This window comes from Dermochelys coriacea, chromosome 15 (assembly GCF_009764565.3).
Source record: "Dermochelys coriacea isolate rDerCor1 chromosome 15, rDerCor1.pri.v4, whole genome shotgun sequence".
NCBI lineage: Eukaryota > Metazoa > Chordata > Testudines > Dermochelyidae > Dermochelys > Dermochelys coriacea.
The window spans coordinates 3470769-3494660 of record NC_050082.1 but is presented as its reverse complement, the minus strand read 5'-3'; the positions used below and the strand labels follow the sequence as shown (position 1 = coordinate 3494660).

General features: G+C 42.4%; 1 protein-coding gene across 7 annotated transcripts in view; it reads left to right on the top strand.

Annotated features, from left to right (window-relative positions):
• The first annotated feature begins 6062 nt into the window (after nucleotides 1-6062).
• Nucleotides 6063-23892, top strand: part of MORC2 (MORC family CW-type zinc finger 2) — a 107287-nt gene continuing 89457 nt past the window's right edge. For 2 of the 7 annotated variants that reach the window (XM_038373227.2, XM_038373222.2), the window contains exons 1-4: nucleotides 6066-6495; nucleotides 15643-15696; nucleotides 16765-16799; nucleotides 18248-18316. In XM_038373227.2, coding sequence (XP_038229155.1) covers nucleotides 6428-6495; nucleotides 15643-15696; nucleotides 16765-16799; nucleotides 18248-18316 — 226 coding nt within the window. In that variant the 5' untranslated portion in view covers nucleotides 6066-6427. Of the gene's footprint in view, nucleotides 6496-12099; nucleotides 12743-14360; nucleotides 15697-16764; nucleotides 16800-18247; nucleotides 18317-23892 lie in introns of those variants that run through there. The other 5 variants (XM_043497843.1, XM_043497846.1, XM_043497842.1 and 2 more) reach the window with 5 other exon arrangements.

Genomic DNA, 23892 nt, shown 5'->3' with positions numbered 1-23892 from the left:
ATTATAACATTCAAAAACCAGTTGGAGAACACTTCAATCTCTCTGGTCACTCGATCACAGACCTAAGAGTGGCTATACTTCAACAAAAAAGCTTCAAAAACAGACTCCAACGAGAGACTGCTGAATTGGAATTAATTTGCAAACTGGATACAATTAACTTAGGCTTGAATAGAGACTGGGAATGGATGAGTCATTACACAAAGTAAAACTATTTCCCCATGGTATTTCTCCCCCCCACCCCACCCCCCCACTGTTCCTCTGATATTCTTTTTAACTGCTGGAATTAGCCTACCTGCTTGTCACCATGAAAGGTTTTCCTCCTTCCTCCCCCTGCTGTTGGTGATGGCTTATCTTAAGTGATCACTCTCCTTACAGTGTGTATGATAAACCCATTGTTTCATGTTCTCTGTGTGTGTGTATATAAATCTCTCCTCTGTTTTTTCCACCAAATGCATCCGATGAAGTGAGCTGTAGCTCACGAAAGCTTATGCTCTAATAAATTTGTTAGTCTCTAAGGTGCCACAAGTACTCCTTTTCTTTTTGCGAATACAGACTAACACGGCTGCTACTCTGAAACCTATCATAGATCTATAGAACCACCTAAAGAAAGGCTGAGGTTTCAAAGGAAAAAACTTCCTACCAATGCATGCTACCACCACCCAACCATCATTTGTGACCAACTATCAATTTTGATGGTTTAGTCGAGGGCCTAGAAGATGCCTGCTTTAGGAATCGTCAGCAGCAGTCTACCCACCTTCCACCCTTTGGAGATCAATTATCCCATGGGAACAGATTATGTTTGAAAAATGGTTTCTGGAAGTTATAACACCAGGTTACTCTGTCCATTTTACCTCTATCCTTCCTCCAGGACCCATCTTGCATAGAAGGGCAGATGTAGGAAGTCATCGCCCTTCTATGCAAGGGGGCCATAGAATCAGTTCCAGTACAGCACCAGGAGAAGCGATTCTATTCCCAGTATTTTCTTTTTCTGGTGCTCCAAAAGAACAGAGAATAGAGACCACTATTAGAGCTCAGATGCCTAAACACCTTTGTGAGATCACAGAAATTTAGGATGGTAACTCTTGCAGCTGTAATTCCTACACTATATTCTGGAAATTGGTTCAGGACCCTCGCCCTTTGGGATGTGTATTTTCATGTTGCAATTTACCGGTCTTACAGGAGGTTTCTTAATTTTACTGTTAACAGGATCACCTTCAGTATTGATGCATTTTGGCATCTCCTCTGCCCCCTAAGGGTGTTCTCAAAGGTCATGGCAGTGGTATCTGCTCACCTACACAAGCTATAATTATCTTCCCTTACCTCAACAACTGGCTGCTCAACAGCCGGTCGTAAGATGAAGTTCCTTCCACAGTACAGACATCAATGTCCCTATTCTACAGATTAAGTCTTCAATTTAGTATAATGGATAGATTTCATAGGGGCTTCTCTGGAACCAAGGCTTACCTACCCGTGGACAAACTTCTAACAAACTTTATTTCCAAGGTTCAAATAAGCTCCCAGATGTTGACAATAAATTGTCTTCAACTCCTAGGACATATAGCAGCTTGTACTTTCATAACACAACATACCAGGTTTCATCTTTGCTGCTTCCAGGGAGGGCTAAGAATAGTCTATCACAAACAAACACAGAGTAGACAAGCTGGTGTCTGTTTCAGTCTGAGTACTGGGCTCACTCAAGTAGTGAACAGACTTGTCTAAAGTCTGCGTCTTTCACCCCCTCCCCCCTGTTCCTTTCACCCAACCTCTTCCTGCCACCGCTATAACATGGGATGGGGAGTACACCTAACCATGCACAACGTTCAGGGCAAACTAACTACCCAAAAGCCTGTTCTGCATATCAACCCCCTGAAACTAAGAGTAGTCAGGAACACATATACCTCTATATATCTTTCTTCCATTAATCAGGGGAAAATTTGTCAAAGTCATGACAGAAAATATAGCCTGCATGTTCTACATAAATCATTTGGGGAGGGGAGGAGGCAGGCAAGATCCTCCTCCATTTGTACTGAAGCAATACAACTATGGAATTGGTGTACAGCCAGTTACATCCTCATCCCAGTTTCTTACCTTCCACGCATACAAATCACCATAGCTAATGATGTAAGAAAATGCTTCTCCCAAGATTAAATGTGGAAGCTGGACCCTTGAATTCTCAAACCTATTTTCCTGACCTGGGGGCTTCCAGAAATTAATCTCTTTGCCACCACCATCAATAGGAAATGAAGGAAATTCTACCTCAGAAGAGCGCTGGATCGTCAGTCCATCATGTCTTCCTCATTTCTTAAACAGTCTTCTTTATGCATATCTACTGACATCATTGGTCCTCAGAGTGTTGAACAAGATCAAACAAGATAAAGCCAGAGTCATTCTCGTTGTATCAACTTGGTCAAGACGTGTATGATATCCTTACCTGATTCATCTACTTCTCATCCACCATTACGAATTCCGCCCATTTCCTATCTCCTGTCTTAGGACTCTGGTCGGATTCTTCACCCCAACCTGAGAATTCTTCAACCCAGAGGTTGGCTTCTCAATGATTCTCAGGGATACAGACTTCATATTCAGCAGAAGTGTAACAGGTACAGTTAAACATCAGGAATATATCTATGCAAAACACCCTAAAAAATGGAAGCGATTCCACCACCGGTGCGTCAGGCAACAGTTTGCCTGTTCATTTCTCTGTCTTTGCTGCTCTTGATTACGTAAATGTTGGAATTTAAAAAGTCAGGTCTTTCCATGAGTGCTGTCAACGTTCATCTGGCCACTATCAACGCTTTTCATTCACAAGTAAAAAGATCCTCAGTGTTTGCCCACTCCACGACAGAAAGATTCATCAAGGGAATGACAACTTTCTTTCCTCAAATTGAAGAGCCCACCCCAGTATAGAACTTAAACTTGGTTCTTAATTGCCTCCTTCTGAGATATTGGCTATGTATTCCCTGCTTCACCTATCTATGAAAACTTTCTGGATGGCCATCATTTCTGTCCGGAGAGTCGGAGAAAAGTGGGCTTTAATGGCAGATCCTCCCTTTACAATATTCTTCATGGAAAAAATTTCATTGCAGCCACATCCTAAATGTTTACCTGAAGTATCTTCTGAATTTCGTATTAACCAGGTTATTCATCATTCCCCAAGCCACACCCAGACCTGGGAAGAAGCTGCCTGCCATACCCTGGATGTCAGAAGGACATTAGACTTTTGTGTGGATAGAACCAAATGCTTTAGAAAGTTTCCCAGATCGTTTCCACCCAAAGACTCTCAAGGTCGATCTCTAGTTGAAAAACTCTTATTATGAGGCTGCCAATGTTCAACCTCCTTCTAGAATACTAGCCCATTCTACAAGGTCACAGTCTATTTTAATGACACTATTGAAAGATGTTCCAGTTGTTGAAATTTGCAGAGCTGCAACCTGGACCTCAATACATACTTTTTCTAAACTTGATATCTTGATTCATACTTTCAGATCAGATCCTCGACAGACACTGAGATTCAAAAAGGTAAAGCTTTATAACATTTAAAACACAAATTGTCAACTCAACATCACATCAAAATATACAAAGTAAACCTCCTTACATCAAACGCTAATAAGTTCTCAAGCAGTGTTCTTCTTACTTTGCCTAAAATATGATTTATTGGTGGAAATATTTTTTCATCAGTTTGGTACATACAGCAAATTTGACATTTACTGACAGAAAAATGGAATCCTTCCAGACCTAACTATAGAGCAGGTACCAATAAGGAGTCACCTTTGTCTGGCAAAATTTGTTCTTTATACATCTATGCTGGCCAGAGTTCTTTTATTCTCCAAAGATTTAATGATTGTTTTTATGATTTTACTAGAAGTAAGCAGTTACAGGAAGATAACGGCCAGAATCACCCTGCCAAAGGTCATTACGTTTGACTTTCTCTTATCTTCTTGTCTCTTTCTAGTTTCCTACCATTTTTCAAAAAATTATTAGTAGGGCAGTAGTGTTAATATCTTCAGATTCCTGTCATGGGGCTGGTACGTGTATGCTTAACTTTCTTCAATTATGTCCTTACAATCTCTTTCTCAGTAGCTTTTTTAATAAAAGAGATCTTTCACTTCCTAAATTATCCAAACTCTTCATTTCTTGTTGCAGACTGAATGACAGGAGCCATGGGGTAGGGGGTGATGCAAGTGAAAATGTTTTGTAGCAAAAGTTGATCTCTTCCATCAAAGATGACAAATAAATGAAAACTTGGTTCCTTGACTAGTCTGGACCAAGCTCTTTTCTGTCCTTTGGCAGCTCTCTCCTATTTCAATGGCTGTTAAAATCTGTTTTTAAGGCAGTAGAGTCATTAAGCGATAAGGCCCAAATCTTCAACCATTAAATCCATGATAGCTTTGTCCTGGACTTCAACAGTGGGTAAGAGCCATACAGAAAAGCATTTCCACCAAATGCATCCGATGAAGTGAGCTGTAGCTCACGAAAGCTTATGCTCAAATAAATTTGTTAGTCTCTAAGGTGCCACAAGTCCTCCTTTTCTTTTTGTGAATACAGACTAACACGGCTGCTACCCTGAAACCATACAGAGAAGAAACACTGCATCCGATGAAGTGAGCTGTAGCTCACGAAAGCTTATGCTCAAATAAATTTGTTAGTCTCTAAGGTGCCACAAGTCCTCCTTTTCTTTTAACTGCTTTTAGGATCAAGTTTGCACATTGTAGCCTGCAGAAATTACTGTAGTGAGGGTTTCAGAGTAGCAGCCGTGTTAGTCTGTATTCGCAAAAAGAAAAGGAGTACTTGTGGCACCTTAGAGACTAACAAATTTATTAGAGCATCAGCTTTCGTGAGCTACAGCTCACTTCATCGGATGCATTGTAGTGAGGGTGGCAGCATAGCACCAGGTGTGGGAGGCATTTGCAGAGGCAGCAACACACAGCAAGGCACATGGGGATGTGTGTGTAGGGGCACCAGCATATTGCCAAGCGTGGGAGGGCGGAGTTGCAAGGGCAGCAGCGAGTACCCACGCATGTTTGCGTGTATGTGTGTGTGGGGCGGGGGTGTTGCAGGATACCAGCATACAGCCAGCCACGTCATGGGAGGTTGTAGGGGCAACAGTCTAAGCAGGCAGATGCAGAGGCGGGTGTTGCAGGGGCAGCAGCGCGCAGCCAGACACGCAGCGGGGGAGGGAGGTTGCGGGAGAGCCAGACACGCCGGGGGGGGGCGGATAGCAGCGCGCAGCCAGACACGCAGCGGGGGAGGGAGGTTGCGGGAGAGCCAGACACGCCGGGGGGGGGGGCGGATAGCAGCGCGCAGCCAGACACGGGGGGGGGGAGGGAGGTTGCGGGAGAGCCAGACACGCCGGGGGGGGGGGGGCGGATAGCAGCGCGCAGCCAGACACGGGGGGGGGGAGGGAGGTTGCGGGAGAGCCAGACACGCCGGGGGGGGGGGCGGATAGCAGCGCGCAGCCAGACACGGGGGGGGGAGGCAGCAGCGCAACAGACACACGAGGGTTGCAAGGGCACGCGCTGGGGCGGACGGTATAGGGGCGGGGGGGCACCTGCGGTGGCTGGCGCTTGATCCCAGCCAATCAGGGTGCGGGTGCGGGAGCGGGTGTCCGCACACGCGGGCGGGGCCCAGCCGTCGCCCCAAGCAGAGGCTCCGCTGCCGCGGCTACTCCCCACAGCCCCGTGCGCGCGCCAGGCTTTCAGCCCAGCCGCCGCACGGTCTCGACAGCACGGGTTCGTCACGTGACGTGGGCGAAGCCGCTGCGGCTGGCGCCATGCCTCACCGGTCACGTGCTTCCGGGCCCGGCCAATCATTGGCGAGCGGCGAGGCCCCTCCCTAGTGGGAGGCGGGGCTGGTGCGGGCGCGGGCGCGGGCGCAGCCTGCGAGCGCGGCGCGCGCGAGCGAGCCCAGAGCAGACAAAGCGGGACCGGCGGCGGCGGCGGCAGGGCCTGGCCCGCTCGGCGAGGAGCGGGCGGAGGCTGCGGGGCGGCGGCGGGGGACTCCGGCACGTGCTGCCGCAGGCGGCGAGCGGGAGCGGGAGCGGGGCTCCTACGCGGCGGCGGCGGCGGCGGGTGGGGCCTGCCGGGGCGTTGGCCGCAATCGGCGGCGAGGCGCGGGCTCGGGGTCCGCAGCGGCGTTGGCGTGAGCGTACGCTTCCCGCATGGCGGCTCCGCCCGGGGCAGGTGGCGCCTCCTGGGACGGGCCGTGACGGGCGGCGGGGAAAGGGCGGGCGCGGAGGCCTCGTGGTTCCCGCCGAGGTGCCTTGATCGGGGAGTGGGAGTGGGGCCGCGCCGCGGCGGCCGGCGCAGCTCGGCCCTGTCTGGGAGGTCGTGACAGCGGGCTGGGCCCAGAAGAGCCCGCTCGGCACTGCGCCGTGCCCGCCTGAGGTGGGGGTCTTGGGGCAGGGGCTGCCAGGCAGCCCGCGCCAGCCATGGCTTTTACCAATTATAGCAGCCTGAACCGGGCCCAGCTGACCTTCGAGTACCTGCATACCAACTCGTGAGTATCCTGGGGAGCTGCAGAGCCCTTCCTACCGTCGACTAGCCTGGGCCTGGAGGTTTCTTTTCGCCTCTCTGTTGCCCTGTGGTGGCCCATCTGTAGCCACTCGTGGCCAGTCTTGAACTTTGGACGCTCAGTTTACAAAGAACCGATGCCAAATTGCCTTGCTAATCCAGAAAGGGTCCCCAGAGTCTTCCTGTCTCCAGGCTACTCTACAGTGTTTGAACACAGGCTTCAGCTGCATGAGCATGATTTGTATCTTCAGTGTAATTCAAGTCAGCTGGAGCCATTTATATCAAAAACCAGATGAAACTCAACGGTGGATCTTAAGGAATGAAATATTTATGCTGCTGCCGGTTACTCTTCTTGATCAAACAATCTTAACAGCAACAGAAAGGCAGAATCCTTTAAAGGTGTTTTCAGGAAAGGAAACCGAACAGTTGAAAGCAATTTGCAAGAAGGATGTTCTTTGTGTTTGGTTTTCTCCCAAAAGTAACTTGTCTGCTGAGGAAATTGATATTTGTCTTTTCCCTGAAGGATCTGTAGATCACAGGGTAAGGAAGACATGGAATAATTTTTGCACATACATTGTGCCTTTCACTCAAGAATCACAAAGCACTTACAAATATTAAGTATCACACCACCTCTAAGAGGTAGGTAGGTATTATACCCATTGTAAAGATGGGCAGACAGAGGCACAGAGAGATGACATGACATGTCTGAGATCATACGTCAGTTACAAAACTGGGAATAGAATCCAAGAGTCTTAACACCTAGGGCCCTGCTTTAAATACAATATGCACTCTCTCACTGGAGCATTTATTAACAAAGGGTCTCTTTGTGTGTGTCTGCTCATGTGTGCATTGTTTTAGAAAAATATAGGTACTGTACCTAAATATCTGATATTGTAGGATAACTGTTGGAAAGTGTAATACGTAAGAGAGTGGAGAAAAAAGTGGACTTCCTAGAGTTTATAGAATATGCTTTTGTGTAGTGATTTGAATATGAGAAGTCATTCTCTTGTTGCCTCTTTCTTGGTAATGGCAGTTTCTCCTTTATAACGTTTTTTTGGTTAACGCTTGCATGTTTTATTCAGTTGTATTTTTGAATACAAGTTTCCTTTCTGCCCCCAATTGGCTTTCAGGGTTTGTTGTGTTTTGGTACAGTGTATTGGAAGTCCACAAAAAGGAAAATGTTCTGATTGAGCTGATTCAGCTATTTAGAGTTTGGCTATTTTCATCTAAGTATCAGAACAGTGGTACTCAACCTGTTTACCATTGTGTGCTGCAACCAATACTACCTCTATGGCCCTGAGGATGTCACATGGGTCGCAGCTCTGTGCTGATTGGGCTGCAAGTGGCCCACAGGCTGCAGGTTGAGAACCACTGGTCTAGAACTGGTTCTCAAAGCTGGTCTGCCATTTGTTCAGGGAAAGCCCCTGGCGGGCTGGACTGGTTTGTTTACCTGCCGCGTCCACAGGTTCGGCTGATCGCGGCTCCCACTGGTGCAGGTCAAGGGATGGGCCAAGGGACGTACTGGCCGCCCTTCCCGCAGCCCCCATTGGCCTGGAGCGGCGAACCACAGCCAGTGGGAGCCATGATCAGCTGAACCTGCTGACGTGGCAGGTAAACAAACTGGTCCGGCCCTCCAGGGGCTTTCCCTGAAAAAGCAGCAGACCGGCTTTGAGAACCAATTGTCTAGAACGTACCCAGTTGCTCCTGGAGTCAAAGCGACATTGGTATTTTAGGAAAATCAAATTTGGTATACTGACACCTGTCAGAAATGTGCAGATTGCAAGTAATCAGCTGTGTAATGCTGTCTAGGAGGGAGGGAATTCCATAAAGCATGAGGTTTTGTTATCCTTGCAGTAATACGTTTGGGCATAACAATGTAAACTAGTGATGGAGTCTCTGTATTTTGGTCAGTTGGCCATTGGAGGAACCATACCTCTTTGTCTTTATGGCCCCTTTGTAGAAGTGGGAACAAGTAGAAAAATTGGCTATGTCTGCTTATGTTAATAGGAGAAATATAGTGCAAACGTAGGTTTTGATGGTTTGTCTCATCTGTTACCTTTTTCAAATACTGAGGCAAAATGGGAGCGAGGGAGCCTCAATGGTATGCTATGGCATCATCTGGCTCCTTTAGACTTCTACGAATAGAGCCAAAGCACAGAACCTTGACTGAGTTTTATATTAAGTTTAGTTCTAAATTTGTGAAGTTTTTTATTAATAGTACTAGATATGGAAGAGAGGTGAGTACTTGGCAAAGTTTTGAGTCTCTATAATGATTGCTCTTGGCAAATGGTAATTATTTTCAACCCATGGATGAAAAAAATAGCAGTTATAGCTCTTGGGCACAGGAGAAGATAGTGGCACTATGTCATCTGAGGGACAATGGTGCTATGGTTCCAGTCATTGCTTTGCCCTATAATTGGTTCAGTTACTTTAAATGTTGTTAGGTCTTCTGGTTGGTGTATGAGGACCGGGAGTTGAGACTCCTGAGTTCAGTTCCTGGTGCTGTCATTGACTGACCAAGTGACCATGATGTCAAGTCGCTCTACCTCTATGGCTCAAGTCTCAAATATCCAACTCCATGGCAAACTGGATCTAAATTGTGCTTTGAGGTTCCAAGATTTTCCAGTGCTCCAGGATGGCAGATTGGAAAGTCTGCAGCATCTGCATTTCAGCTACAAAATGGAGATTTCTAATAAATGAGATTAACTAGGTCAGTCATTATAGTGATGCATGTTTATTTTTATATTAAAGTAATTTTATGTTATCACAGTTTCAGTTCTTCATGGATTTTGCATCGCATAATTACATCATAGAAGTTGTTAGGAGGGAAGATGGAGGTTTTGGAAAATAGGTGAGGCACAACTAGGGCTTTTGACATCCTACAAGTGATGAGAAGCATTTTGAGATTGTGGGATAAGTACCTTGGTTGGTTCTCTTCAAATGATCAATAGTAAAATTTAAAAAGTGACATTTTAAATTTTAATCTGTTTCAGAATTAACTCTGAGATGAGTGAAGCATTCATCTTTCAGAACCATAGTCTCAGGCAGTTGCAGACTGAGGAAGACACTGTCATGTTTTCATGGTTGTTTTCACAGTCATAAGAGCTAGAAACTTTTAAAATGACAGATTTCATTTTGAAGCATAATCTCTGGCTGTGGAACTGAAAAATACATGGTTCCTGATTATAGCTGTTTACTTCTTAGGTTTTGTCTACTGGGAAAATGAGTTGTGGTTTAAAAAAAAACCAAAAACCTCAACCCGGCATGAATTAATATGTTTTAATTAACACGTTGCTAAACACTATTTACCAGTTCAGGTAAATTTGTTTTTTAAAAGGGTTAGCTGGTCGCCATTAGTCTAAAGGTCAACCTTAGGGGTCATGGCTAACAGACGAATATGTTTTTAAACATTATCTGGTGTGTTTGACAGCTTGATCATTAAAGCATTTAAATTGATATGTTTTAAACATAGGTTTCAGAGTAGCAGCCGTGTTAGTCTGTATTCGCAAAAAGAAAAGGAGTACTTGTGGCACCTTAGAGACTAACAAATTTATTAGAGCATAAGCTTTCGTGAGCTACAGCTCACTTCATCGGATGCATCATACATAAACATAACTCATTTTCCTAGCATAGACAACCTAAAAGTTGTATTAAGGCATGTAAAAGACCTTTGTGATCCTTTCATGAAAAGTTCAATGTAAAGGTAAAGTATGGTTATTATTAACACTTAATTATGGATCCCTAATACAACAGATGCTTTAAAATTAGCTGGTGTTTTTTCCTTTTTGAAAAAAAGTTAAAAGCTATTGAGTAACTTGGTACAAAATTATATTTTAAAATGCTTGAAAACTTTTAAAAAGAGATGAACACAAAAATGCACATGGATCTGGTTAACTTGTCTCTCTGTATGCTTGAATGTGTTTGCTTCAACCAACTATGCATTACAATTTGTTAAAATTTGTACCACTAAATTTATCATTGGAAATAAATCTTCTAATGACAGCACGCGGTCAAGAGTTAATATTTGTGGCCAAGTTAAAATGAAAGCTGGCCCTTTAACTAACTAGAACTGACCTGTTATCCACAGTTAGAATGGCAGATGTATATTCAAGTGGAACAGAAGTTTTATTTTTTTCTCCAGTAGCTGTTCAATAGACTTGAGAAATTAAAAAAAAAATCAGCTTCTTTACGTGTTAAAAATATTTTCTCCCTATAAGTGAAGGATACAGTAAGCCAATGGATGAAGGTTTTGTTACAGTAATAAGAGAAGACAGCTGTTTGCTAACAGGGTGCCAAACTTCCAAAGTAGAATTTGGTGCATTGCTGGGACCTTCTTTGCTACAGAGAAGTTGACTTATCATGAGTCTGTGGTATTAATTAGGTGCCCATCACTTTTGCATACCTGTAGGATCAGGAATCAAGTTGGTTGTTGGGTAGGATAGGCTACTCTTCCAAGCTCCACTCACAAAATAAGTCCTGTTCACTTCACCTGTTGCTCTCAATAGACTGTGCAGATGTTCAAAATGTAATCACGCATGCTTTCCGGGTTGCTTGAATTTGGCTTCTTTTCAAGTTGGTCTGAATACATCACACCCATGGCATTGTTGTGTTCCTTAGGGCTTGGCTCCTTGGTGGTGCTCATTTTTGAGTGGGAGGTTGTAGTAATAGTACTTTCCCAAGACCACCCGTTCGTGCTGTCAAAATGAACTATCCCTCAGAGTAGATTTTGTAGATTTTCAGAATATATTTCCTCTTCTTACATGTTTTGATTGAGCAGTGAAATAGCTAACAACGAAGACACTTAAAGTAGAGACATCTGAGTAAATATATACACTGAGGTGAAAGGGATAGTTTACACTTCTCAGAGCTATTGTTTCAGACTCTTTGCAAACTTGGGCAGATATTACTGCATTAGTTAGATTTGATTCACGTTTTTTGACATGTTGTTTACAACTGAGACTGCTCATGGGCTTTTTTCTGTACAATAAGAAGGCATCTTGTGAGAGAACCATTATACTGTCGGGCCTTGCATAGGATAGATGGAAGTTAAGTACTTTATTTGTCAGGTAGTTTTGACATGGAGGAAGTAGGTATGTTGTTGCTATGCACGAAGATGCTCATTAACAATGCAAATCAGCCTTTTGGCTTCGTTTTTAAGTTAACGTTTGACTCTGAGGATCTTTAAGATCATTTTGAGAAGATGCCATTTCTGAGAGTAAACTTTTTTTTTATACGTACTCCAAAGAAACCTACGTGTTAATATGCCCTAGCTAGGGATAAATATTTTTGGGTTTCATTTCACCTCACTTTTAGCGAGGTTTCGTCTCTTTGTCTCAGTTGGTATGAGGGGACTACGTTGTTGATAGGCATTCAGATACCACTGTGATGAGTGCAGTGGGAAAACAGTTATTTAGAAAAGAATCATTCTGTTGCTCCTTAGATTATGGTTTCAGAGTAGCAGCTGTGTTAGTCTGTATTCGCAAAAAGAAAAGGAGTACTTGTGGCACCTTAGAGACTATTTGTTAGTCTCTAAGGTGCCACAAGTACTCCTTTTCTTTTTTAGATTATGGTGTGATTGATCTGTTTTTTCAGCCCTTTCATTCCTGTGACCATTTTGTTTCTAAATCCATATTTATATCTTTTTTTTTTAATAACACAGCAAAGCGTATTCTTAAATATTTGATTCACTAAGTTTTGGTTTGAAGTGTTTTGGGATGTAGTGTCAAAGGTGCAGAAGTATAATGTATGTTAATTCTGACTCATCCATTTGCTTGCGACTATCCACTGTGTGCAATATTCTCCAGATATATTTTCAGTGGACTGTTTGTGGGTTTTTATAATTGTCTTTAAACTGATTGGAATACTGGAAATCTGTGCATGAGGGAATTTCCGCACTTTCTGTGGATTTAGTGTTTGTGGTACTGCTATTCCTGCGTTCTGTGCAAATTTTAAGCTTTCATTCTAAAAGAAAACAAAGTGTCTAGCTCTTCTGGTTATGAAGAGAACCTTCGAAATGTAAACTGATACAGGACTCTCATCCTTAGCCTGCAGGCGAACTGAAACAGTGTCTGAAAGATGTGAAGGGCTGCATTCGTATAAATGTAGTGATTCCCTGAAAGCTAATGTCAGCTTCTTCATTGCTGATCACTTTACCACGAACATCCCATCCTTCTGAACCTATGGGTGCAGCCTGAATACTACTACTTTTATTCTAATTAGAGTTCAGATGATAGGTTAGTTCTAATGATTTTTGTAGTGGATATGAAAGTTTAATCATAGTTACATATCTGACAGGCTCATTTGGACAAAGTAATTTTATAATTAGGTGTTAGTGTCAGGGCTGTCGATTTTAATTGCAGTTAACTCGTGATTAACTGAAAAGTAATCGTGATTAAAAAAAATTAATTCCGATTGATTGCACTGTTGAACAATAGAATACTAATTGAAATGTATTAAATATTTTGGGATGGTTTTTCTCCATTTTCAAATAGGTTGATTTCAATTACAACACAGAATACAAAGTGTATACTGCTCACTTTATATTTTTTATTACAAATATTTGCACTGTAAAAATAAACAAATAGTATTTTTTAATTCACATCATAAAGTACTGTACTGCAATATGTTTATCGTAAAAGTGCAACTTACAAATGTCACTTTTTTTGTTACATAGCTGCACTCAAAAACAAAACAACAACGCAAAACTTTAGAGCCTATAAATCCACTCAGTTCTACTTCTCGTTCAGTCAATCACTAAGACAAACAAGTTTGTTTACATTTACGGGAGATAATGCTGCCCACTTATTTACAGTGTCACCAGAAAATGAGAACAGGCATTTGCATGGGACTTTTGTAGCTGGCATTTCAAGGTATCTATATGCCAGATATGCTAAACATTCATATGCCCCTTCATGCTTTGGCCACTATTCTAGAGGACATCCTTCCATGCTGATGACACTCGTTTGGGGGGGGGGGGGAAGTAATTAAATTTGTGACTGAACTTGGTGGAGAATTGTATGTATTTTACCCACATTCTGCCATATATTTCGTACGTTAGTAGTCTCTGATGATGAGTCAGCACATGTTGTTCTTTTTAAAAATGCTTTTGCTCCAGATTTGACAAAATGCAAAGAAGGTACCAATGTGCGAATTCTAAAGATAGCTACTGTTCTTGACCCAAGGTTTAAGAATCTGAAGTGCCTTCCAAAATTTGAGAGGGATGAAGTGTGGAGCATGCTTTCAGAAGTCTTAAAAGAGCAACACACCGATGCAGAAACTACAGAACCCGAACCACCAAAAAAGAAAATCAACCTTCTACTGGTGGCATCTGACTCGGATGATGAAAATGAACTTGTGTTGCTCCGCACTGCTTTGAATTGTTATTGAGCAGAACCTGTCGTCAGCATGGACGCATGTCCTCTGGAATGATGGTTGAAGCATGAAGGGATATATGAATCTTTAGAGCACTTAGCATGTAAATATCTTGTGAAGCCAGCTACTAAGAGTGTCATGCGAACATCTGTTCTCACTTTCAGGTGACATTGTGAACAAGAAGTAGGCAGCATTATCTCTTGCAAATGTAAACAAACTTTTGTGAGCATTTGGCTGAACAAGGAAATAGGACTGAGTGGACTTGTAGGCTCTAAAGTTTTACATTGTTTTTGAGTGCAGTTATTTTTGTACATAATTCTACATTTGTAAATTCAACTTTCATGATAGATTGCATTACAGTACTTGTATGAGGTGAATTGAAAAATACTATTTTTTACAGTGCAAATATTTGTAATAAAAATAAAGTGAGCACTGTACACTTTATATTCTGTTATGACTGAAATCAAGATATTTGAAAATGTAGAAAGCATCCAAAATATTTAAATAAATTGCATTCTATTATTAACAGTGTGATTAATCGTGATTAATTTTTTTAATAACTTGACAGCCCTACTTAATGTTCTTGTAAAGTTCAAAGTCAGAGTCAATAAACATGCATTTTTAGCTCTAGATGTGGCCCAATCTATACTGGTCATTTAATTTAACCTGGGGAGGAACACCATTCATCCAGTTTCTGCATTTCCCATAGTTTAGCTGAAGTTATCACAGGGTCCTAGCTAGTCTGCATGTGAAAACCGATTGGCTTTTGAAGATGCAACACCATGTTGGATGTACAGCAGAAATTTTACATCTATTGGTCTTTGACAAAAAAAAAAAAAATGAAGGTTTTAAAGAAAAGGGAACAAGAGCCGGTAAAAGGTTTTGCTGGAAAAGACTACAGCAGAGCAACCACGTGGAACATTGCAGTTTTGGATTGGGCACCTCTTACGAATTATGACAATTAAGAACTTTGGACTCAAATATTCTTCAGGATTATAGTGAACTGGGGATTCAGTCAGAGAAATTTTGACATTGAATTCCTAAGATCATATGATTAAACATACCATGCTGGCTCATGAGCATCTTTTTCTGGATTAGCAACAGCTGCAGCTACTGATTTCTCTGGCAAATATCACCTGATTTGTGCAACAGTAGTAATCATATGAATGCATACCAAGTTCATATTTATCAGAAATTAAAATCTTGAAATTTGAAGAGATGCTTTTAAGGAAAAGAAATCTCCAGTCCTGTGCAGTGTAGTCATTGCCAGGGCATGTTTTATTAGTTAAAATGATTTAATTAGTTAGTTTAAAAGACCCAGTCAGTATAATAAGTAATCGAGAATTCGCATGTATTGATTATTTCTTGCTAGAAGAGTTCCAGTCAGTGATTCATTGTTTTGACACCTCGTAATAAGGGGAACTAATATAATTTTCCCCTTACCTAATACTCTTAATGCCACTACACAAAGATCACAATTTGAATCAAGAAAATCTAAATATTTAATCAGTAGCTGTTTTATTTGTCTCCTGTTTTTGACCGTACTAGATGACCTCCTGAGGTCTCTTCCATCCCTAATCTTCTGATTCTATGAATAGTGCACCACTAATTTCTAGTTTTGTTACATTGATTGGTGGGGAAGTATATTACAAATTAGTTAAACTTTAAAAAAATCAGTTTGACATACATATTAAATTGAGAGATGTACAGTCTCCTTCAATATTGCAGTAACCTTCCTGACTCTCGGTGTTTGACATTTCAGAACCACTCATGAGTTCTTGTTTGGTGCCCTTGCTGAGCTTGTAGATAATGCCAGGTATGTATTTGAGATTGTTTGTATTGTAATTAAGTTGCTGTGATTTATCTAGCCTACATGTTTAGGGTAAGCAGCTGAGTGACCTTCACTACCAGTAGATCTTAAGAAGAAAGATGTAATGCAGAAGCTTATATTATAGCTGAATGGTGATGGTGCATCTGTAGTCTACATAAGATACAGGCCCTGCCCAAGAGGAGGACAGGGTCCCATCTTGAAAAACTGATAGTGTAAACAGCTAGAAAACACTGTGTTGGGAGACCAAGAAGGATTAATTTTACATCCTTTTTTTCCTTAGCCTTTTAATGTGGTTTTGCATTCTTGTGCTTTGTAAAAGTGAATTTTATGGCAGTTTGAAGAATAGGTAGGGCATCTGGTGCATTGGGATAGGGAGGGGGGTTCCAGACACAGGGGAGCACAGACTCTGAAGAGCTCTTGCTTGAGGAGAAGGTAAGTGATGTCTTTCAAAAGCTGAAAGAAGCTTGAAGTTGCAGGCTTATTCCATCATGATGTACAAAGTTTTTTTTCTTTCTTCATGTACTTGTTTCCCTCATGAAATGGGTGTCTGTTACAGAATAGGTATTTGCATTGTAACCAGGTTTAATTAGTATGCAGCATCAGTGTCTTGTGGTGGAGTTTGGATCTGAACAAGAGAAGGCCAAAAATGCAATGGTACACCAAAGTCTCTTCGATTTCTTTTAGGGGTGCTTACGCTTAGCCTTAGAGAGACATGGTGTGTGAGGTAATATCTTTTATTGGACCAGTTTCTGTTGATGAGAGACAAGCTTTCGAGCTTACACACAGCTCTTGAAGAAAAGCTTTGTGTAAGCTCGTCTCTCACCAACAGAATTTGGTCCAATAAAAGATACTACCTAACTTGCTTTTTCTCTCTAATATCTTGGGACTGACACGGCTACAACAACACTGCATACTTAGAGACTTACACATTTTTTGATCGATGATCGCTCCTGTTGAAATTCCCACTCATACATGCAGAATCCTCTCGGGCTCCTACAGTGTTTCACCTTCATTCACAGCTTGGACGCTGATTGTGTTTTTGTTACTTTGTAGAGATGCTGATGCCACGAGAATAGATATTTATATAGGTAAGTCAGACTTGTCTTTTTCCTTCGATGCCAGCAATGTCAGGAGCATTGCAAAATACACCCAGCAAATTACTGATTTACAAGTTGATAAAATGGTACTAGACACACAAACTCCCTAAGGTCAAGTGTCCCATTAGTAATGCCTTCAAATCTATTACATTTCTAATATCAAAAAATCATTCAGAAAAAGAGGTGTAGGAGGGTGGTGAGGGAAGTCTTGCATTGTCTTTAGATGGGTCTTGAATTGAATCTACTAGAATCCTGTACCAGAGTAAAGGAATCTTATAGAATTTAAGGCCAGAAGGGACCAATAGATCATCCAGTCTGACCTCATGTAGCACTGGGCACCAACACCACCCAGCACCTGCACACTAATCCAACAACTGAAATGAGACCGAAGTATTAGAAGCCAGAGGAGACCAGACTATTATGTGATATAGGCAGAGAATAGGAGGGACCAAGATGCACCAGTGCCAGAGCCCTCTGCAGTGGCAGGGAAATGATTCCTTGAGATAAACCCAGATAATCCTGGCAAGTGACCTGCACCCACATGCTGCAGAGGAAAGTGAATAACCTCCAACCTCACTGCCAGCTCTGACGTAGGGTAAAATTCCCTCCTGACCCCACATATGGTGATCAGTTAGACCCTGAGCATGTGGGCAAGAACCAGCCAGTCAAGCACCTGAGAAAGAGAATGTGCAGTGTCACCTCTGAGCCCAGGGCCTCCCCCAAGGTCTCATTTCCAGCTGTGACCATCTCTTAATGTTGTCTGCCCCCACAATTTCTGTTTGGAGACTGTTCCAGAACCTCATCCCTCTGATGGTTAGATACCTGCTTCTAATTTCCAACCTGGATTTGTTCATGGCCAATTTATATCCATTTGTTCTTCTGCCTACGTTGTCATTTAGCTTAAGTAGCTATTCATCCTTCCTGGTATTTGTCCCCCTAATGTGTTTACAGAGAGCAGAAAAATCCCTGCAGCCTTCTGTTTGCTTTACTAAACAATTCAAGCTCTGGGCCCTTCATTCCCCTGATCATCCTAGTAGCTCTTCTTTGCACCTGTTTCAGTTTATCATTTTGGAACATAGGTGACTACAATTATACACAGCTTGATTATTTTCTTCTCAGAAATTTAAGACATAAACTTCCTGTACTTGCTTTGATTTAGCATGTGAGCTTAGACTACCTTCCTTTCCTGATGAAAGAGAGTAATAATTTTTCTGTAATAAAAACACCTACAATCTCATCTGCTCCTGTTTTTCCTACTAAGGGATGTTATTGATGGTGACTAACCATTTTATAGTTGTACCACACACAAGTCAGCTTGAAGTTTGATCCTGCTTGCTGTACTACTCCAGTCATGAAAACTGTTTGGACATTTTCAAATAATTTTTTATTCCCCTTTCTATTTGAGTGTAATTGTTCTGTTAATTCTTCTCTTGTTGTAGAAAGACGAGAGGACCTGAGAGGTGGCTTCATGCTGTGTTTTTTGGATGATGGAGCAGGAATGGATTCAAGTAAGTGACAGGAAGTTGTATTTGCAGTGTCACGCTGAGGAAAAATAACTTAAATCCTTACAAGTATTCTTCCAGTGTCACATCCCTATGGTTTTGATGGGCGCAATGGGTGATGCATGTGGTATAAAAACTTAGGTCAGACAATTAGAGCAGCAGTGGCACAAGACAGAAATTGAATCTGATTGTCACATGGAGTTACAAATCCATGTCACATCTGCAAGGGAGACTAAGAGCCACCTTTGCCTCTGCCATGGAATCAGCGATACTGTGATGAGAATAATTAAACCAGACTTCCTTCAGTCTGCCTTGGACCCAAATATGTCCTGCTGAGAGGAGTTCTCTGCCTGCTTTGCAGAAAAGTCTGACTAAACTCAGGAAGTTTTTCCAGGACCAAGCAGATGGCTTCTGAAGACCCTCTTTCACAAGTTTGACTCGGGCACATCACTACTGGACCTCTAAGTACTATGGGAAGTCCATGCCACCACATAAATGAATTCTTTGCTCTCATGATTAGTGACACCCACCTAGATGATCTGCTGATCCAAAGCACATCAATACCACTCTGGGATAAGGTAATGGCTGCCATAAAATTTGCAATAGTTTAACATGGGCTGCAGAAGATCTTACCAGTCAAAGCCCTGTCTTACTTCCCTTCTTTGAGTAAGGTTATTAAGAAAGTGGGGCAAAAAAGGTTCCAGGAACACCTGATATATCAATAACCTAGAAGTTTCTCAGTCATTTATTTGATTAATTGCGGTTTGCACTAACTACATAAAGGCATCTATCCCAGGCTCTGGGTACTCTTGGCAAACTATACAGTTAATAGCAGACTCAGAAGTTGAATTAGTGAGAGCACAGTTACAGCAGCAAAACGACCTCTGAAGTGCCAGCCTCAGCCTTTCCCTCAACTTCCTGTGGGCCAAGGAGACAATTTGGGTCTTACAGTATGTCCTGAAGGTTAACATGCTCGTCTTTTGGTCTTGGACAGAAGACAGACATCTATGTTAATATTTTAAGACTTGCCAGCAACTTTTGACACTCTCTGTATTACAGCCTTGTCGCGGTGACCTGGCAGGATGGGTGGAGTCGCACTGAATTGGCTAAGTGTCATTTCTTGTGTACCTATCCGAGAGAGTTATGGTGGTTGGTTTCTAGTTTTCCCTGAGCTCTCGTCTGTGATATCTTGCAGTATTCAGACCTGTATCTATCTTTCAGCATGTATATTGAACTACTAGAAGATATTAGAGGATGATATGGGCTTCAGTAGTAGCAGTTCATGACAACATTGTGCATCAGACATGAATTAGATCCTTTGCCAGTTGACTTGGTGCTTGAGTTGGTTCATCCTCGGTCTGGGAAAGATAAATGCGATGCTTGGGGGGGGGGGGGGGGGGAAGTGCTTTGAAGAATTGGATGGAACCAGGTCTTTGCTCTTTGAGAGTATCTGCCATTTAAGTTGATATGCAGCTCTTACTGACTCTTCAGCAGGCCAGAAGAGTGATTCTTTGTGATGCAGACCTAATCACAGTGATCTGTGTCTTCATTGCCTCCAGGCTGGATGACCACAATGGGTTCTGCCAGTAATGATGGCCACATAGGAGCCATGTGGAAGCTCTACCTTGTTCATTATGCACCAGCAAACTTGAACAGAACTGCTGAAAAGAGCATGCTGCACTGGCTCCCCAGCCAATTCTGAACTTTCCTGAAGGTCGCAGCTCTTGTATGTGATGGTTTAGGATCTAGCGATCTCAGAGATGATCTCTTTCTGACACCCACTCAGGGCAGATGTTGCAGCCAACTGACTTCAGGATGAAACTCTCAAGGGCCTGTAGAAGATCATCTACCAGACCTTCCTACCACCAGAAATCAGGCTGAGCCTTGTGTTCAGTGTAAAACATGTCTCTGTACAAGCTTTCCCTCCAAAAATGTGGTCTCAGAATGGCTTGGCAATGTTTGCCCTGTAGACAGACCAGAACAAACTCACTTAAACATGGAACTCAACAAAGGAAGGATGGAACATATGTGTGTTGGAACAAATGTTTGGTTTCCCTGGCTGTTCTTGTGGCTCTTTGCTACAAAAGAGAGGAGCATGTTAGAAATACTTTCATAACTCTCCATACTTACGGCATTGCACCCCAGATATACTTATAGTATCTTCTAGTGGCTTCATGTACACACTGAACAGAACAGAACCCTATGGTACTCTTGTTCTCAGCTTGAGCTCTGGCTTCAAATGCCATTGTGGGAAGGCATTGGTCTTGGAAAACCGTTCTTGAATCCAGTGAGCTTGCAACATTGTAATATCTCGCAGATGTTTGGTGAACACTTGGCTAAGGCAGTGGCAGATGCATCAAAAAAGGCCCAGGAAATCTTGCCTCCCTTTAAACAGACAAGGGAATACAGGACATTCCAAAAGAACAGTCTGTTCCTCTAGAGCCTGTTCTTTTCCAGGTACCATAGACAGTGTGGCAGTGGCTATTCTCAAGAAAGATTAAATAAACCTAATAAGTGAGGTAGAGGTTAGGGAAGACTTCGAACCAGCTCCCTCCAGAAGATGTCAAAAACCTAGTTTTGACGCTCAGTGTCTGAGGCCTGAAGCCAATTTGAGGAGAGACTCCTCTTTTTGGTCGGTGGGTGCAAATGACTTTGACAGAGCAACCTCAGAGAATGAACCAATTACTCTCTAGAACTGGCACTCTATCTTAGAGTTGTGTTTAGCCTTTCCTTATGGCTAGGAACATCCAAGATAGGTAACAAACTTGTGCATATCTTGACTATCTTTTTAAAATTGAGCTATAGGAGTTTCCCAAAAGAGGCTCTACTCAATTTTATTCTTAATCACTAGATGTTTAGTGGCATCTGGATGGTGGTGGACCTCAAAGCCGTGAAGCGATAACCTGCAGAGACAAAGGGCTAGTCTACACTGAAAACTTTTATCGACATTGCTGTCTCTCTCAGGGATGTGAAAAATCTACACCCCTGAGAGACACAGCTATGCTGATTTAATCCTTGGTGTGGACAATGCTAGGCCAATGGAAGAATTCTTCCGTTGACCTAACTACTGCCTCTCAAGGAGGTGGATTAACTACAGTGACGGGAGAACCCTTCCCATTGCTGTCGTGTCCGCAGTGAAGCGCTACAGTGGTGCAGTTGCAGTGCTGCTGCTATGCCACGTAGTGTTTTAAGTAGACATACCCTGAGATTCCATATGTAAACCCAGAATCCACTCCCCTTGCAATCTCCGAAGAAGCATATTTACATATTCCAATCAGGGCCTCCAACAGAAAATGCTTGAGATTTGCAGGGCTCAACCCACTCATATAGCTACCTCCCTTTAAGTCTGTTCAGAAATGTTCCAATGTATTGCTACCTGCCTGGACATAAAATGGTGTATACATGTCTGTCCTTTCTCAGATAAATCTGTGCTCCTTTAAAAGAGAGCCTTCAGGACATCCTTGTAACTGTTCATCACTTGGTGCATCGTGGTATCTTAGTTGAGAGATGGTCAGCCAACAACAGGTTCTTGCAAGGGCAGGTGAGCGCCGATCTAGTATTTACAGTGGAGACCACAGATGGCAGCCTGTGTGGCTGGGAGCTAACTTCTAACAAGACCTGTACCAGCATTTAGAAAGCCATAACACTGATTACGAAACGCATCACAACAGCTGATCCACACATTAACAGACAGAGCTCTTCTACACAAAGAAGCTTATTTCCTTGTAGTTTGAGTGGGAAAGCTGCCTGTCCTTGTGTAGCCTCTATCAGGGATTCTCAAACTGGGGGTCGTGACCCCTCAGGGGGTTTTGAGGTTAGAAGGTGGGTGGTTGTGAGCTGTCAGCTGCCACCCCCAAACCCTGCTTTGCCTCCAGCAATTATAATAGTGTAAAATATTTTTTAAAAGTTTTTAACTTATGGGGGAGGGAGGATCACACTCAGAGGCTTGCTGTGTGAAAGAGATCATCAAAAGTTTGAGAACCACTGCTCTATATGAAGGGTAATCTCAATTTCCTGGCTAAGCAGATAGCAAATAGATCCTGTAGAGTGTAGCCTTCACCTATTCCTCTTCTCAACAAGAAAATTTGGAGAGCCAAGGAGAGGGGCAGGTAGCTGTTTCACCCTCCCCCCCCCCCAAAAAAAAACCCCAACAACTTTGTTCCCAAGAGACCCATATTTTTTGCTCAGAAGCAGCAGACATGGGTGGTCATATGCAAAATACCACCTTTAAGTCTGTTGTCTCTTCCTGCTCATGAACTAGGGTTCTCCATAAGCTCATGGGAGATCAGGTCTAATCATTCTCATCTCATTATGGCTGAGAAAGTTGTAGTTCTGTGACATAACAGACTAGACCATGGAACATCCAGTGTGCCTAACATACAGAAAAGCTCCTCTGGCTTATCCATACCTCAGACTGCTCAGATTTCAGAAGAAATGGTTACAGAAAAGAACTTTATGAATAATTTCTGTTCCTCTCAAGGAATCATTCTACCAATAAACAATATTCTCTACATAGTTTGACATTTAAACACAGAGGCAGAAATAAGCAAACCTTAGACTAATGCATGCCTCTCAACGGGCCTGAAAATTCCTCAATAGGCATATGTCCTGAGAATTTGTAGACCAGGCAAGATTTACTCCCATAAAGTCATCCAGAAGGTTTAGAATCATTCATACTTAAGATGGTCACAGACCTCCATAATAAACTGTTATCAAACTGTTAACTTTACCAGATGCCTATTTAAGCCATTGCATTTGGCTCCTCTGTCATCTAAGGTTATGTTCATGTCTTACATGCTGAGGCCTTATTCATAGAATGCTGATAGAAATGCACTTGCCACATCAAAGAAGCAATACTTTACTTTTTGAATGGATCTGATTTTTTTTATTCAAACATCAATTTAAAGGAAGGGTTTAGACATTTAAATCCTTCATGACCACATGGCTATGGTGTTGTGTGTTGGAAGTATGTAAAGCTAAGGGTTCCCTCTGAAGGCTAATTTGTTTATTCATGAGGTTGTATCCCTTTTATGAAGAAATCTGCAAGGTGACTACATGGTCCTGGATTGTAGCTTTGCTACACTTGAAATTAGACATCCAAGTATATTCCAGTTTGATCTTTGGCAGGAAAGCAGTGGATGCCATAGCATCACAATGAACTCAAGCCTCTGTTGTGCCTAGTTCTTTTTTTCTGTGCATAGATACCAATGTGCCTTAGAAATACCATGGATCAATGGGTAAATTCTGGCTCCAAACTAATACCTTCCCTGTACAACTGCATTTCTGATTAAAATCCCATTATCGGGATCAGTGGACCTGAATATGAAGAATGGGAAAACGTGTCTACCTGAAAATTTTCCTTTCTTCAATAATTCAAGTCCACTAACTCAACCACTTGTTTTGTGGTTCTAGGTACTGGGATATTTGTTTTGTTGTTCACAGGGCACAGAGCAAAGAACCACTGAACAACAACTAAGATACAAATAATATGGCTAAAGTTATAGTATAAACCAGTTCCATCGTTACTGCTCACTCCAATTAGTTTGTGCTTCAGTGCCAAGGTTATAGCACTCGCCCTGTGA